The following is a 17,913-nucleotide window of genomic DNA, read 5'->3' on the forward strand; positions in this document are numbered from 1 at the left end:
CAGCCCGCGGTTTGAATAAATAAATAGGATATTTAATAAATTCAGAAAATAACTCCTAAACTTCAAAAATTCATATTTTTGTGTAGAGAATTCACAAAAATAAAATAAGAATACCCTCTTGCTCAGTGAACAGAGGAGAACCATGTGGATTTATTTTCACATTAATTTGATGCATAAATTATTTTTAAAAAATAAATTAGGGTTAGGGGTTTTTCAATTCTCCATTCATATTAAATTATCATCTTAACCCCAAATTTTTATATGATATACTCTCTGTCTAACCAAACGTAACTCCCCCCTTTTAAACGCCGACAGAACCAAAATATTATTTTCTCGTCGTAGTATTACAAACGCTAAAACGTGCAAAGCTAAACGTTTCTGATTTCCTTCCCTTTTTTTATATTTATAGTAGCTTCTTTGTGAAGTTTTCTTCAATGTCTCGATGTAGGACAAAACTAAGAGGAGTTCCTGGCCCCGGGGCAATACGGATGATATTACATGCATACCACCAATTTTTATGTATTTACATAAGTAACACCGCAACAACAGGGCCATTGAGCCGTGGCCATGAGTGGAATTTTGGGAAAAATTTTGGATCCATTTATATAGATGCCATCATACCATCCCATTCTCATGTATTTATATATGTATATATATAATATGAGGGGCATTTACATGCATACCACACAATTCCTATTTATTTATATTTCTAAAATCTAAATATTATTTTTTTTATTTATCTAAATGAAATCTTTTATATCTTATTTTCTATATATTTTGAGCCCAAATGAGCCAAACACGAACGAACAAATTTGGTTTGCGTTCAGCTCATTTATAAAGAGCTCAAAAAAATTATTCATATTCGGCTCGCTTGATTAACAAATAAATTGAACAAAAACATTGATTCATTCTTCACTTTTCTATGTTAAACATAGTCAGACATGAGTTAAGAGTTTCCTTTTAGAACGGGTAAATCTATGTAGGATTAAGTCTTGTTGACCCCTTCTAGCTTTAGTTATTCTTAGACATAAGATGAACTAGTTTTAAGCAATTGTTATATATTTTCTAGACTCAAGTTTTAGTAGGTTCATATATAGAACCTCTAAGTTTTTAGTCCAAATGAAATGAAATCAAATAAAATCAAAACACCTTCCTTTGCCCTGTTCGTTGACTTTACTAAGCGACATTTGATTTAGTATGTCAGTATCTTGGCTAGTAAATCTTGGTTTGGATCAAGTCATTGCATCCCTGTATTCACTAAAGGATTGGCATTGCTTATCATATCATGTCAATGGTAGTCAAACGCATTGTAATTACCTTTTATAGTTGGTTAAATTGATCATGAAGTTGATCCCGTATGACTAGCATTGCTTCATGTCATATCAACCCCTACCCCTGAATACTTACTGCAGCATTTCACCAAAATAATTGAACATGCCCAATTAGTTTTATCAAGGCACTTTCAATTGGAAATCAGACATGGACAATTTTCAGTAAATCTTCCAAACCATTGATTCAATATAAAAACTTTGTAGGATCATAACTCCATGTAATTTTGAAGCTTGCAATGGTTACTACCTGTTTGTCTAAACTTTCTGTGTTATTGATATAATGCTTCATTAATATTTCTTAAATGGGGATACATATTGATGGTTATTTTATTTTATTTTTTTTTCATTCTCTTTTCCATTTTGTCTGCTTACTCTGAAAGGACTATATCCAACTATTAAGTTTCTGAATTCAGAATTCTTTTTCCAATACGCACATTTTGTTTATAAAATGTTGAAAACTTGTCATGTTCTTTTTGCAAATCAAGTTGTGTTGTTAAAACATGTATTTTAAGTTATCTCATGTGGATGTTTTAAATGCTTCTTTGCAGTAGACACAATGAAGTTAGTTTTTTCTAATTTTCTTTTTTTGATGTTTCTGTGATACTAAGGATTGTCTGTGATTGCTCATCCATTTAGTTTTTGATAGGTTTGTGTGAAGATAAAACAAAATGTGTGCTTCACATTTGTACTTCTAGGCCATTAGATGCTGTTCGTTGGAATCCTGCAAATCAAGACGAGGTTTGAAATTTGTATTCGGGCTTCTATCTTTTGTTTTGTTTTAGCAGTGGATATTGGGGCTGCGAGTAATTAATTTCAAAAGGGTCTATCACATACATACCATCTAATTCCTATGTATTTACATATCTAACACCTAAAAATTAATTTTTCCATTTATACCACCAAAATCATTGATATCTTATAAAAAATACCACCATTTGAAATACATCTTTCATACATAGGGATGGTGGCATGTATGTAAAAATTGTAGTTTAAGTGTTAGATATGTAAACACATAGGAATTGAGTGGTAGGTTGCATGAGATACCCCTCTTGTTTCATAATCATCTTAATCTACTTTATTCCAATTATATGCGGCCTTCTTTATGAATCGTTCTCCATCTATTTGTTGTTGTCCCTTTAGTTGTTTTGTAGTATAATATGATTAATTTTTTATCTTTTTTTTTTTGCTGAGCTGGAAAGTTTTCTAAGCTGACATACTTGTTCTTATGTTTAAGAGTCAAACTCAAATCAATTAAATGCAAGGTGGTAGCTTTATCATGCGTAGAGAATGTTGTTTTTATCTCAATGTATTTTCTATTGACATGTTATCTTCCATAATGCTGATGTTTCTTTTTTCTATAAATACCCATGAATGGTCAAGCATTTATTGAGATAGTTTATTATAAGCCTTTCTTTTGTCGAGCCATTGTCACGGTTGTGTAGAGTTTTTTCAATAATAGGTAACAATGCTATCTTGTGTACTGACTTTTTCTTCTGCAGATTTGCTGTGTATCTAGAAGCAATAATATGGTTCATCTCTATGACATTGGTTATGTATCTACGGATCCCATTGAAGTAAGTAAATTGCATTGTTTTCCAGGCAAAGTTATTTCTTTCATTATTGTGTACTACTGTGTTTCGCTCTCTATTTTGAATTTTACCAGTTATTTTGGATTTTCAACATGTTTTCTACCATATTCAGGGCAAATGAATGCTTGCAGTTTTACTATTTTCAAAATCAGGATAATTTATTTAAGAAACTGGACACAAATTTTTCTTTCAAATGATTTCACTTATAGAAGTAATTGTAGTCTAGAAGCTAAGCTATTTTCTTAATGTAAATTTTTTTGATAGATTTTCATATTACAATTTTTTGCTGAAAGCCTTATTGTGATCTCTTAGTTCCTTTCTTTGTAGGTCTTAGAGAAAGGGAAGCTGAAGTTTTCTCTGCCTGAAGCTTTTAATGGCTTATCCGATATTGCCTTTGCTTCAGCTGACAAATCAAGGTTATTGACTTTTTTCCTGATTGATACTGAAACGTGTTCTTGTTCTTTTTTTTTTTCTTTTACACTTTTTAGGTGTATTTTTGATTATGCCAGTTTTATTTTCAGAGAAGGACATTTGTGTGGTACCATTCATCATCTTGTTTACTTATTAGGTTTGAAATTTTTTTTTTTCAACACAATTTTTTTAAAAAAACCAGTCAATGAAATGAGTACGAGGCTTCAATTACAAAGAATTGTCAGATGATAAATAAGAAAACAAAATACAACATCAAACATAACTTAATAGCAAAGAATAAATAGCCCATGAGGATATTTTAAAAAATTCTCATTTATTGCATGTTGCTTGAAATTTTGTAAGTGGCTATGCATTTTGTTCTACTATTATGGGCAAACGGAACTTCAAACTTTCTATCTATTTGTGCTTTAGATAGTAGGATACTGCCACCAGAGTCATAAGGCTGCTCAGAATTGGGCGACCAACATTCTCAACGACAAGATTATTATAAACACATCTTGTTTAAATTTACCAATGAAGGCTTGTGATATAGTAAAAACCAAGAGGGTAATGATGCCAAGCCCTCCATGGGGCTTAGGGCAACCGATGGCCTGATTCCATCACTAGATCTAAAGTTTGTTCAATTTTTATGCACATAATTGAATCTTAAATATTTCGAATTGCGACCACAACACTCGAAGGTAGGTTTTGATCATTTATATGCTCCCGAATCGCCTAGCCCACTCGAAGCTTGACGACGTTGTGAGAGTGTCTCGATGTCTGCCTTCTCACGACATGGAAGCTGCTTGAGGCTTTCTTCTTTGGTTGACACAGACATTACCTCCTCCCACATTATCCTTCTTTCCTTCGCACATTGTTCGACTCCCAAGTAAGTCGATCTAACCTTTGCCTCCCTCATGCGCATCCGTTTATAGGGCAAAATTAACCTTCGGTTTCCTGACTTCTCGCTGCCTATCCCTATTTGGTTTCCTGACTGTTCGATTCCTCTCTCTCCTTTGACTAATCGCTTCTCGCTTCCTTTCCTTCAGTTTACTCGTTTCCTCTCTCCCGGTTATTCAAACGGGACATTACATCTAATAATATGTGTATGACTGGTGTCGTGGGACATGATCAGGATTTGATTTTACCCTTTGTGCCTAACAAGGCACGCATATGCCTTCAATACCTGCAATTAAGTAAAACAGGATTTTTCCGTCTTGTTGGAACAACAAAAATAGGTACTTAAAAATATATTTTTCCACTTGATTTGAACAATCCGAACGGGTGCTTATTTGCTTTTCTTTAATTTTAATAGCATTTTCACTGTTCATTATTACCAATTTGCTCGGGTTCTATTAGTCTGATTTTTAGCAGCCTTCTAGTGTCATGCCCATTTGGGGGCCTACATCGGGGTCTAGCTCTTACTACCATACCTAACATGGTGTGCTTTAGGGTTTTCAAAATAGCTCATCGCTCGGTATTAGGTCGTGTTCAGCTTGTTAAGTAGCCTGAGTTCAATCTGTTCGTTATGTGAGCTAGCTGAAGATGAATAAATTTTTATGCTTAATTTGTAAATGAGCCAAACACTAACAAATATTTGTTCGGTCATGTTCATTTCATTTTGGCTTAATTAATTAAATAATTACATGTTCCAATATTTGCACTTTATAGTTTCTTGTATATCATGTAAGCACGAAAAAAATAATATTAGGTATCGAAGAAAATAATACTAAAAAAACGAGAACCTTATTTCTATGTACTTGTAATGAAAACTAAAGTTTTTATTTTTTCTTCACACATCAGTAAAACTTATATGCTGGCTGTTGTTTAAATATAAAGAGTATTATTCTTGATGCAAACTGGCTTTGCCAACTTAGAGGGCTAGTACTTCAATTTTTGTCATTTAAAAGCATTGAAAATAAAATATTAATTATGATATTTATTAAGTTATTAAACATTTAATTTGTTAAGAGTTCATAAATAATTTTTACTTTCTTAATTAACTTGATTAATCTCTCTTAACACTAGGAGCTCTATGTTGTTGCTTCTCTTATATCTTAGTAACTTAATAAAAAAAAGTAATATTAATTTTAATTGGTTGATCCTTGAACAAGCCAATTTTGAGCCGAATAAGAAAAAAAAATATATATAAATCGAGTTGAACATGAATTTTTTTTTCACGAGCAATTTCGAACACAAGCAAAATTCAAACATAAATAATTTCAGGCGAGCCAAACATCAGCCAGGCCTTGGCTAGCTCAAGCTTTGGCTTGTTTACAGACCTAGCATGTGTGGCTGGTCTTGTGCGACTCCACAATCGAAATTCATTTTACTCACCACACTTAACAAGATGTACATAGGCTTGCAATATTTGCAAATGAACAAAATAGGATTTCCTCGTCTAGTTGGAACAATGAGAATGGTTATTTATAACAGGATTTTCTCGCCCCGTTGGAACAACCTTAACTGGTACTCATAACAAGTTTTTTCTGCCCAATTGGAACAACTAGAATAAGTACTTAGTGACTTTAGATTTTATATATGTGCGAGGTGATGATGAGGTGAAGCGGTGCATATTTTCTCCTTTTTTTTCTTTTAATTTTTTTTTCTCTTATTGTTTTTTTTTAATGTACACGCGCGTGTCGGTCAACTTTTTTGATGTGAAAAATTTAATTTAAATATATATAAGGTAAAAGGTTTAGATTATGAAAGTAGTGTTTTAATTTTTTAGAAAATGAGATCGAATGAATCTCATTAGTCCAATAATTTGCATAATCGTGCCTGACACCCTTAAGACTACACATTCCAAGAGAAAAGTCTAGACCCCGATAATAGACCCGATCCTGCAAACTAAGATATTTGTGACATCCATTTTGTCTGCGAACCTTTTATATGTGACCGACAAATTCCCATATTTAATACAAAGATTAAATAGAGTTTATTTTATCTGGGTTCCAAGTTCCCTATAAAGCAAACTCCTATAGTTAATTACAGCTCAAGTGACGGGAATCACTTGAGAAAACTCCCAATAATGATCAGTGGTTCTAGTCTTCAAGAATTCAAAGTTCAAGTTTTCAAGGTAAGACGTGGAAAAACAAATGGGAATGACTCAAGTAAGAACATTCCTTTCAGGAGTCCAAAGGAAGTAAAATGTAGGGGATGTCACTGATTCTGAGGGGAGTCCTCAGTGACCTCTCGAACTGTCCTGCTGTGTGGCTGTGCTTTAGAGAGGATTTTTTTTTGAATGTTGAATCCTGTCAATTTTATTATTTGGGACTTACATTTGCATAATAACAATAACTGGCATAATAACTGGTTATGTAAATAGCCCGCAGAGATAAGAGGTTTTACGTCGTTCTGGACGACAACCTCGGAACCTAAGACGAGTTAGGACTTACACTACACAATATAGTTGTGCAGGGACCTAAAAGAGAGTGAGATTTTACGTCACTCTAGGCGAGCTACCTCAAAATCTTATAGGTTGTTTAAATTAGGAAAGTTTAGCTGGTGTAGACTTGTTTTGCTGTTGTAGAATGGCGACCACTTCCACCTATAGTTCGCTCCAAACTCCTTGCTATGCTGCCCACGAAGTTGCTCCGAGTTTTTCGTCGCAGTAACAGTCCTAAAGTCTAATCCTAAAGTCTAAAGCAAGTCTAAAGCTCAAACAGTTTTATCATGTGTGTTTCAATGTCTCAGTTTGGTTGTCATTGAGGGGGTTCAAGTTGATTAGAGCGACACCGGTTAGGATCCCACGGTTCCTACGAATCTGAACAGAGGTAGGAAACAACTATATGGCTTTCAAACAAAGCCCAAATCGTGGGAGACATCTCCTACGTGGCTTCCTACGAACCCAAATCGTGGTGGACGGCTACTAGGTGACTTCCTGCGACACTGGGTAGCAAATAGAAGCACTGGACAACGGTCCTACAACTTCCTACGGCGCTAGGCATCGACTAGAAACATTGGACAACACTCTATAACATTCCTACGACACTGGGCAACCACTAGAATTATTGGACAGCGGTCCTACAGCTTCTCGCAGCAAAGAACAACACTTTTACAGTAACTAACGACAGCTATTAATCACCGAACAACACTTTCAAGCCCCCCCAAGCAGTTTTCAAACATCTCAACGCTACCTACATTTCTTCCAAAACAACATGTAAACCAACCCCAAGAAGATGCATTTAAACATTCCCCAAACAATGTGTAGTATGCAGCGAAAGAATTCATTTGTCACAGATGCACGTATTCGAGTTCCAAGTATGGGGCGTGTGTGTAAAAAAAAAATTAAAGTTTGGGTGTTAACATGTATGTCCTACTTCATGTTGTTTAAACTGAGATATATATATATGCTGATAAAAGGCATGAATAAATTCATAAGTTACAACCAGTCAATTACGACAATAAAATATCTGAGAAAATGTATGGCCGAAGCAAAGCACATGCGTCTGAATTGGAACAATGACAAGTTTCTGTAACTTGGTAAGTAGAGAAATTTAATTGCATTCCGTGATGTCCAAGAAGAAGAAGATTCAGAAAAGCTGCTCGTGCCGAAGGAGGGGGAAGAAGCCTACCTTTGCAAATGGGAGGAAGCTTGCAGTTAGCTGGATAAAAAAATGTGGGTTGGCCAGCTACCAGTGGAAGATGTCGTCGAGGAAGATCGTGTGTTGAGATGCAGAGATGCGTGTATCGGATGCAGAGATGCGAGCGGGATCTGTCGCGAGTGTCGTGAGGGAGTGAGGTGCAATCGTGGCAGATAGTCGAGCGTGGAAGAGTCTCGAGCGGGCGAGCTGAAGGAATGAGGGGTTTCGGTCGCAGAGGAGGCGTTCAGTCAAGAGGCGAGCAGGAGCTTTGGCTAGGGGTGCGATCGAATCACAGAAGAGGAGCGAGCGAGCGAAGGAGGGGGTTCGGTCTTCTGGTCGTGAGGGAGAGGCGCGACAGGAGCGGGGGAGACGAACAGGACCGTTTGATCAAGCGAGGAAAAGACGAGCAGGTCGATTGAGCACGAGTCTCCGTCGCAAAGTGGAGAAGCAAACGGGAGTTTCGATCTGGAGCTGCGATCGAGTAACAAAGGAGAAGCGAGATCTAAAGGAGCAGGCGTCGAGCAGGGTCAAGCGGCTCTTCCGTCGCGCGCGAGAGGGAGGAGCAGGCGAGCGGGGTCGAACGGCTGTTCTGTCGCGCACGAGAGAGATGCGCCCGAGAGAGATGAGCAGGCGAGCGGGGTCGAGCGGAGCAGGTGTCGAACAAGGTTTCTGTCGAGCGGGGGAAGTCTTCAGTTGAGTGCGAGTAGGGAGGTGAGGGTTTTCTGTCGAGCGAAATCGAGCAGAAGCAGGAGGAGCAGGCGTTCGGGAAAGGCAGAGAATGAAGACCAGCCGAGGAAGAAGGCGATCCTTCCTTTTAGAATTGGAGCTGGAGCCGTTACTCTGGAAGCCTTATAACCGCTACTAGCGGGGAAATTAATGAATTCCAAATACAGGGGGAGGTTAAATGGAAAACATTAAGACCAAGATAATTTAAATTAAGCAGAATTTAAATAATCCATTTGAATTTTGAAATTTGAATTTTGAATTCAGGTGAGCTGGTGATTAGCCCGTGTTCAGTCCGAGTTTGTCTTGAATCAATCCCGAGTCAAACCTGGGCTGAGCCTGGGCCCGCACACCGATAAAAACAAATGCATCGATATTCGTGCTAGTCGCTCGCGCGTGAAACTATAGAGATATGAACGTCCTTAGCTAAAATTGACGTTCCAGACGCGTCGGCGCAGTCCGCTTCGTCATCCGGGGTTGTCCAGACGAGTTTGCAGATGGGCGAGTCAATTTAAGGCAAAATCGTGTGGAGTGCGATTCATGCGGAAAATGCGGCTTTTTCGAGCGTTCGGGTCTCAAAGGGGTTCCTTAGGGACTGCTTTTATTAATGTAGGAACTTGACTCGAGTTTCATTTGTCGATCCTAATCAACTCAACAGAACGTCTAGGATTTGGGACCGCCCATGCGAAACTCGAAAGAGCGACGAGGTGACTCGAATTTTCTAAATGGTGTGAGTTCCGTACTAGTCCTCTAGGATGGTCAAACAAGAGAAGCCTGAAGCTAAACCTTAGGCTCTAAGGAGAGAAGTGAAAACCTCATCCGAAAATGACGTCAACAAATGAACCCCCAATAGGTGTGGTGTGCGAGACAAACACATCGCGCGTATTGGTGTTGACCGAAGCGATCAACAAAACCGAAGAGTCCGTGTAAGATATACTTAGAGCGGACCGGATGTTGAACTGGATTTAGCAATCGAAGTCAAGCTGGGGTTCCGACTCAGGAAATCTTAGCTCGAGAAAGGCTTCAAGTAGAGAGGCTTCAAGTAGGTAGAGAGATGAGAGTTTCCACTGGGGATTTGAAGGTGCGTTTTCAGATTGTGATTGTGAGTTTAAGCTTTCAAGATTAGAATGTTGATTTGGTTTGTTTTGATTTCAGTGGATTTGGAGATCAGGTCATGCAGGAAAGCACGAGGGTGCATATCAAGCCTGAGAGTGAATGAAAAAAAATAATTGTCGTATTGGGAAGGAAAACAAAGTGATTCATATCCAACCCAAGTGAGTGTCGAAGGAATGTCTGCTACAGTGAGGCGGAAAACACGGGGTCTCACATACGGCCCTAGCGGTAGCGAAAGTATTAGGAAAGATGCTGTGAAAATTTGCAGAGTATTCGCGGAGGATATTTGTAGGAAGGAATCATGTTGAATAAGAAATACTAGGAGGCTCGTATCCAACTTGAGAGCTGATCGATAATTGTCTGCTACACTGGGGAAGAAAACACTGGGACTTATATCCAACCCAAGGTGTAGCTGGAATGTCTGTTACATGAGGTAGGAATGTGCTAGGAATAAATCAAATGTAATAGGTGATAAAGTGATCAGGTTGAGAGGGAATGCTCTGAGACTGATTTCCAACTCAATAAGTTTGCTACATCGGGAGGAAGGCGCTGGGATTAACATCCAACCTACGCGGTGAAATGATCAGGATGAGTGGGAAAGCAATGGGTCTAACTTCCAATTCAAGAATTCTGTTACATCAGGAGGAAAGACACTGAGACTAATTTCCAACCTTACAAGTAGCGCATATGCCTATCACATTAGGAAGAAATGCACTAGGACTAACCTCCAACCTAAGCAGTGACGAAATGATCAGGAGGAGTGGGAAAGCACTGGGACTAATTTCTAACCCAAGAAGTCTGCTACATCAGGAAGGAAGACACTGAGACTAATTTCCAACCTTTAGAGGTAGCGAAAATGCCCATCATATTAGGAAGGAATGCACTAGGACTAACATCCAACCTAAGCGGTGACAAAATGATCAAAAGGAGTGGGAAAATACTGAGACTAATTTCCAACTCAAGAACTCTGCTACATCAGGAAGGAAGACACTGAGACTAATTTCCAATCTTTAGAGGTAGCAAAAATTCTTATCACATTAGGAAGGAATGCACTAAGACTAACTTCCAACCTAAGTGGTGACGAAATGATCAAAAGGAGTGAGAAAACACTGGGACTAATTTCCAACTCAAGAAGTCTGCTACATTAGGAAGGAAGCGCTGAGTCTAATTTCCAACCTTACAAGTAGCGAAAATGCCTATCACATTAGGAAGGAATACACTAGGACTAACATCCAACCTAAGCGGTGACGAAACATAACGATTTTTCAAAACAAAATGATTTTTCAAAATTAAACAACATTTGCAAAAAAAAAAATGATTTTTCAAAATTAAACAACATTTTCAAAAAAAAAACAAAACATAAGACGTTATTTCGAACTTACGGGAGTTTCTCGGAGGAGGTAGCCCACGGTTGCTAACGAGATCTCCTCTGTTTAAATGGGTTTTTCAATTCGTTTAAACTAAGTATGTTCAAAAGAAAATAGTGATACCGGAAGGAGGGAACCGTGGGATCCTAACCAGTGTCGCTCTAATCAACTTGAACCCCCCCCAAATGACAACAAAATTGAGATATTGAAACACACATGGTAAAACTGTTTGAGCTTTAGACTTTAGGATTATTTCTGCGACGAAGAACTCGGAGCAACTTCGTGGGCAGCACGACCAGCACGGGGCAGCACGACAAGGAGTTTGAAGCGAACTACAGGTGGAGGTGGTCGCCATTCTACAATAGCAAAATGAGTCTACACAAACTAAACTTTTCTAGTTTAAACAACCTATAGGATTTTAAGGTAGCTCGCCTAAAGCGACGTAAAACCTCACCCTCTTTTAGGCCCCTGCACAACCATGTTGTGTAGCGTAAGTCCTAACTAGCCTTAAGTTCCGAGGTTGTCGTCCAGAACGACGTAAAACCTCTTACCTCTGCGGGCTATTTACATAACTAATTGTTATGCAAATTTAAGTCCCAAATAATAAAATTGACAGGATTCAACATTCAAATAAAATCCTCTCTAAAGCACAATCACACAACTGGATAGTTTGGGAGGTCACTGAGGATTCCCCTCAGAATCTGTGACATCCCCCTACCTTTTACTTCCTTTGGACTCCTGAAAGGAATGTTCTTACTTGAGTCATTCCCACTTGTTTTTCCACGTCCTACCTTGAAAATCTGAACTTTGAATTTTTGAAGACTAGAACCATTGATCATTATCGAGAGTTTTCTCAAGTAATTCCCGTCACTTGAGATGTAATTAACTATAGGGGCTTGTCTCTATAGGGAACTTGGAACCCAGGTAAAATAAACTCTATTTAATCTTTGTATTAAATATGAGAATTTTTCGGTCACATATAAAAGGTTCGCAGACCAAATGGATGTCACAAATCTCTTAGTTTGCAGAATCGGGTCTATTATCGGGTCTACACTTTTCTCTTGGAATCACTTTTCTCTTGGAATGCTACACTTTTCTCTTGGAATGTGTATTATTCAGGGTGTCAGACACGATTATGCAAATTATTGGACTAATGAGATCCATTCGGTCTCATTTGCTAAAAAATTAAAACTCTATTTTCATAATTTAAACCTTTTACCTTATATATATTTAAATTAAATTTTCACTTCAAAAAAGTTGACCGACAGCGCGTGCACACAAACTAATAAAACTTCTCATCAAACGACAAAAAAAATGACAACTATATTTTTTGAAGAACCATTGATTCAATTTCTCCCTCAATCAAACAACCAACTCTACAGCTTAAATCCCACATGCATGTTCTAATCGAGCATGCCAGAGCAAGATGTAGTGTCACCAGAGTTACTCTTTGAGGGTATTCAAGTGAGGAAGTCATTGTAAATGGAAGAAATTGGAAGGTTCTATGTACGAGAGAGAGGAAAAGGGTTGGGGGAGTGCTTCGCTGGGCTGTTTGTGGACGAAAGCTGTGGCGAGTGAGGTGGCTTAGTCGGTGGCGATGGGGTTGACGAGGAGGGATATGAGAATTGGAGTGAGGGAGAGAGGAGCACTAGAAAGGGAAGGTATCGAAGAATAATGGGAATGGTTGCCTTGGATTCGAGCAAGTAGCAGCGGTGTTGAGTTGGCTGGCATCAATGGGAGAAGTTGATGAGAGTGGGAGTTTGGTAAGAGGGATTCAAATACACGGAGCGAGAGAGGGATCGAGAAGGGTGTGCTGTTGAGAGCAAGAAAGAAAGATTTGTGGGAGCAGACGGATGGAGAGGATGATTTCATAAAAAAATTGAGCCAACCTTTATTTTGTGAGGCCCATTCGGTTTGTACGTCAGTGTGTACGGGATGGAGAGGTGATGAATGGTGATGGGAAAGGTTGCAGACAATAGGTTTATTTTCTATATCAGCTTAATCGATATTGAAATTAAAATATCAAAAAACAGTAGGCAGTTTATTTTTAATTTAATTTAATTTTTTAAAATTCAAAATTCAGAACTCTTCCTGTTTGTGATTAATTTAAAATCGCAACACTAAGCATCCATATGATCAACCTAGCCGAGTAGAAATCCAGACGCCACCACAGATGATCATACACTAATAGTAGAAGGTGCAATAAATATGCTCAACTAATCAGAAGTCGCTACGTTTAAGAAACCGCAATTTTAGCACAATAATTCAAATACACTGCCAGATGGTTAAAGAAACCAATCTACAACATACACCGTCCTGTAGACAAATCGGACGTTTCTTTTCAAGTTTTGCTATTGTTTTTCCTTAGTTATAAAGTATATAATCCTATAACCAACTGCTCAAAATTTAAGGATAAAACTGGCAATAACGAGCCACCCATTGACCATTGAAGCACTGGATGAAAAATTTTAAATCACATAACTATAAAGCCAATAGCCTCTGGCGAAGGATAGAAAATCATAACTGCAGTCCGCTGCCCTGATTAAAAAAACTGCAGCTTCAATCCAAAATTAATACGTGGACTAATAGATTATGTCAAGTTCCACCACCAGAAAATAGTTTTACATTAGATCTTCTTATCACCTAATATTCTTGAAGCACCCCTTTATTTACTCGTTAAATTTTAACTTTCAAAGTTAAATTCTCATCTATTTCTTAATTCTTGCGTATTATAGAACCAAGTCACTTAATTCCATTTTATTTGAATGTTACTTTATTTTCTAATAATGTCAATTGATTGTCATTAATATTAAACCGTCTAAAATTGCATTTCATATAATCAATCTTTGGGATACCAATTATGATCCTTTTATATTGTAAACATTGTTATTAATTTTCATTTATGCCATTGAATGTCTTATGAGTATAACTATTTATTTACAAATAGCTTATTACTAAGAGACTTCACTTTGGTTATCTTTTACATACATCTTCATAGCTAATATGTACTCAATTTAAAGCACTGGAAGTAGTAAAATTACCCTACTTCCCTCCCATCTCTTTGTAAGTTAGTTGAGTAAATCTTGTTTTTTTTTCATCACTTTAGAAATCTACTGCAAAGTTAGTAGAGGGTCAAATCAGATGCATTTAAATTGCAGGAATTTCTGTACAGGCATTTTAAATACATCAAACCAAATAACCTCTTTATATTTTTAGTTTTGTCCGTCGTCCATATTTTATTTCCTGTATATTTGTTGATTGCTATGCAGCCAAATGAATATTTTTAAAATTTGGGTTTTTTGTTTTGGGGTTGGTGGTGGTGCGGTTTGTATGTGTGGAATTGCTGCTACATGGTATGTATTTTCTTCTTTCTTTGTTGTAATTTATAAAAGCCTTATTTTTGGCATCATGCTGAATGTTTGTCTTCCTGATTTTTCGTACAACTCGTGCCTTCCATTATAATAACTATTGTTCCATTCTATATCTTCTGTAGGTTGCTTGCATCTGGATTGGATGGTGCTATTTACATATGGGATAGGCGGCTCAGCAATCTTCCATGCCAAAGACTGAATTCTAGCTTTCAGAGCCCTCTTAACAGCATTGAATTAGATATTGAAGATCGGGTTTGAAATGAATTACTTTTTAGGCCTTTAATTTATTTGCATATTTATAATGACATGAACCGTGTTCTATAGAAGCGAACCTCTTGTCTCTCCCATTTCCATTACGACTCTAAACTATTCCTAGCTATTATGCTCTTTTTTGGACATAATTAAGCAGACTTTGCATAGTCCATCATCATGCCCCCTCATAAGTTTTACTATATGAATGTGAAATTACTGTATATGCTTTTTGGATGAATGGTAATTCTTTGTAGTGGTATCTTTCCCTGTTGATGGCTGGTGATAATGATGTTCTGTTTTAGTTTTTACAGAGGCTCATTTTTTTAAGGTATGGCAGATTATTTTTGGAGCTAATCAACAAGGCATCATATGTGCTTGGGATCTTCGGGGAGGCAGATCATCGTTTGCTTTTCAAAGTCATAAAGAGGTGCACTTAGCTCAGTTATATGGCATTTTTATCCTTTACATGTGTGTGTTTGAGATTCTTGTCTAATGTATATACAATTCAACATCATATTTATATTTTTTACAACTTAACTTCTAAATATTGACTACCCCTCAGGAGGCCATCTCATCATTTAATTTGATTAAATTTCTAGTTGTTCATCGGTTTGTTTTGCCTTAAAGTGGTTCTAGAACTTCTATTCTTCTAAGAAAACTCCACTAGGTCTTTATTGTTTATCATGATTAGAAGGTAGATTCCTTTCATTTACAAGCTGTGATTGAACATGGATGATGATGTTTTGGCACTTTCTACATCAACCAGTTAGGTCCCTTGTTTCTAAAAAAAGTACAACTAGATCTCACTTCGTCCACCTTGACCTCCTATTATTTTCTTCCTTTTTTAATCATATTGTTGACTGTTGACATACATGTGATTCACAAGACATCTCAGGTCGAACATGATAAACAAATGGATATAGTTTCACAAAAAAAAAGACTTAAGGTATCCTATTTATCATCCCACCAAATGGAATGACCCAATATAATTAGTGCACCTAAATGGCCAAAATTGACCTTATGTACTACATAAATGTGATGTAGAAAAAAATAATTATTAATTAAAGTTATAAACTGTGAGGAGTGCACGCACATGCTTTAAAAGATAAAGTAATAAGAATAAACTAACATAGTATATATGTGCGTGTAACTATTTAATAATAAAAGTAATGATGATGATGACGACGACGATGATGTTAGAAACGTATATTAAAAATTGAGGCCAAAATAAAATTTAAGAGCCCCAATAGGTATCTTTCTTGATGCATTGAGGAGTTTATTTTGTCCTTTTTATGGGATTTTTTTTTCCGTGTGGAAACTAAATCAACATCTTTATACACTCTTCTTAGCATGATGGATGTGAAAAATGCTCGTTCTGATGCCTCAATTATTACCCATACATGTCTTTTTTAATGTGAAGATGGACATCTCTTGGCTGTGTTGTCCTATAAACGACCTTTACACTGAAATCTGACATTGCTTTCTGATACCTTATTTGCAGGGGTTATGTGGAGGCGCTATTGAATCTACCTAGAAACTTGAACGTTGTCTAAAATATTATTGGGACCAAAATAAAGCAACAAATATGCAAAACAAACTTGTATGAGCTTTCATGGTTTGCTAGTTAAGACACGTGAAAACATTGCCACCTTCTGACTAGCTAAGTTAAAGGGGAAGCCCAATCAGCTACTCAAGGAACCAAGTCACCTCTGTGCATTAATTAGGACTCGACTTGAAACTCTTATTAAAGATAAAATAAAAAAAAATCATAGTCTTCAAAAAAGCAATAATTGGTAGGCAAATTTTTCTCTGTCCCAATGAGCATGATTTGGTACCATATGCTAAGGTTTTTTTGGTGCCAAAATTCTATGCATTCAATATGCTTGATGATATAAAAGCACCTTTGTTGACCAATGACAATACAAGGGGAATGGATGCTTTGCTCTATTGTTAGTTTGTTATTAGATTCATAGAGTTGCTTTTCATATGGTATTTTGAACTTCTCAATGAATCACTTAGAATGTATGCTAAGATAGAAACCATGTTCATAAAACAATTTTGGTGTGATTTAACAAACAATGATCATTAACCTCAGTATAAAACCAAAATTTTACCTTATGAAATGTTCTAAAAAAAGCTGCATTAAGAGTTTTCAGTGAACTGTAGACAAGAATAGCTCTGGCCACTCTTATATCTTGTCTACAACCATTGCTTGGCTTGTTTTCCATTTATCCTTGTTATTTGCTGGTCATGTAAACTTTTTTTACTGAATGTCTCTGCTTTTCTTCAATAATCATATCTTGTAAGATTCTCTTTACTGTATGTATCTTTTTGTTTATTTTCAATCACTTGTCATCATATGAACAGTCAAATTTCTTATCTGTATGAAATTCTCTATCAGGATTGTTGCCCACTTCTTACATCTTTGAAGGTATCGTCAATGTTGGAGAAAATATCAGCTTTAAAGGTATGGTATGTTAATCTTTGTTGATGATTGCGAAATTCTATTATGTTTTGCAATGTCCTTTTTTCTATTATCATCTCTATGAGACCATTGTAACAAGAACGTAGTTCATGGTTACTAACATGAACAATTGTTTTTGTTTTTGTTATTCAATTTGTAAAATTGTTATATGGACCCAGTTTTTTTCTTAAGGACTGTGTAAAATGGCTTGTTAAGCGTCAACATTCAATGGAGAGAACTCTTGATGCATCATCTTTTAGTCATGTTTAACTCGATGTTTAGGTAAGTAGATATTTGAATTATAAATTTGATCTTAGAGCCGGGGTTTAAGTACCTCTGAAAGCACAACTAGATATTTTCATGTCATCTTAAGGTTTGACAAAGATTTTGTATTTGATTCAAATTTACCGGGCAGGCTGATCACAACTAGCGTTGAAATTCTAACTGTAGTTAAGGAATTGCAATTTCTCTAACATCCCTGTGGACACCTGTTTCTTATGATCTCTTTTGTTTGGGAATGTAAAACTTAAGGATTGGGTCATGTTCATTTGGTTTAAGTGCCCATCTAAAGTTTTGTACTTTAATTTTTTGGATTACCTTCAGTGGGCTAGTTGATGCATGACTCTCAAGTTTTTATGATTTTTAATGTTATAATATGCAAAAGAGTATTTGATTACATGGAAAAGTGAGTAATGTATTTTTATGA

The 17,913-nt window shown here is 36.7% G+C and overlaps 1 protein-coding gene across 3 annotated transcripts in view; it reads left to right on the top strand.

Moving 5' to 3' along the window:
* LOC110033227 overlaps nucleotides 1-17,913 on the top strand; it is a 135,516-nt gene that overhangs the window by 59,648 nt on the left and 57,955 nt on the right. For all 3 annotated transcript variants that reach the window (XM_020737142.1, XM_020737144.1, XM_020737143.1), the window contains 6 exons: nucleotides 1,978-2,069; nucleotides 2,831-2,905; nucleotides 3,248-3,336; nucleotides 14,614-14,743; nucleotides 15,081-15,170; nucleotides 17,145-17,210. In XM_020737142.1, coding sequence (XP_020592801.1) covers nucleotides 1,978-2,069; nucleotides 2,831-2,905; nucleotides 3,248-3,336; nucleotides 14,614-14,743; nucleotides 15,081-15,170; nucleotides 17,145-17,210 — 542 coding nt within the window. The remainder of the gene's footprint in view (nucleotides 1-1,977; nucleotides 2,070-2,830; nucleotides 2,906-3,247; nucleotides 3,337-14,613; nucleotides 14,744-15,080; nucleotides 15,171-17,144; nucleotides 17,211-17,913) is intronic.

This window comes from Phalaenopsis equestris, unplaced genomic scaffold (assembly GCF_001263595.1).
Source record: "Phalaenopsis equestris unplaced genomic scaffold, ASM126359v1 Scaffold001116, whole genome shotgun sequence".
NCBI classification, from domain to species: Eukaryota; Viridiplantae; Streptophyta; class Magnoliopsida; order Asparagales; family Orchidaceae; genus Phalaenopsis; species Phalaenopsis equestris.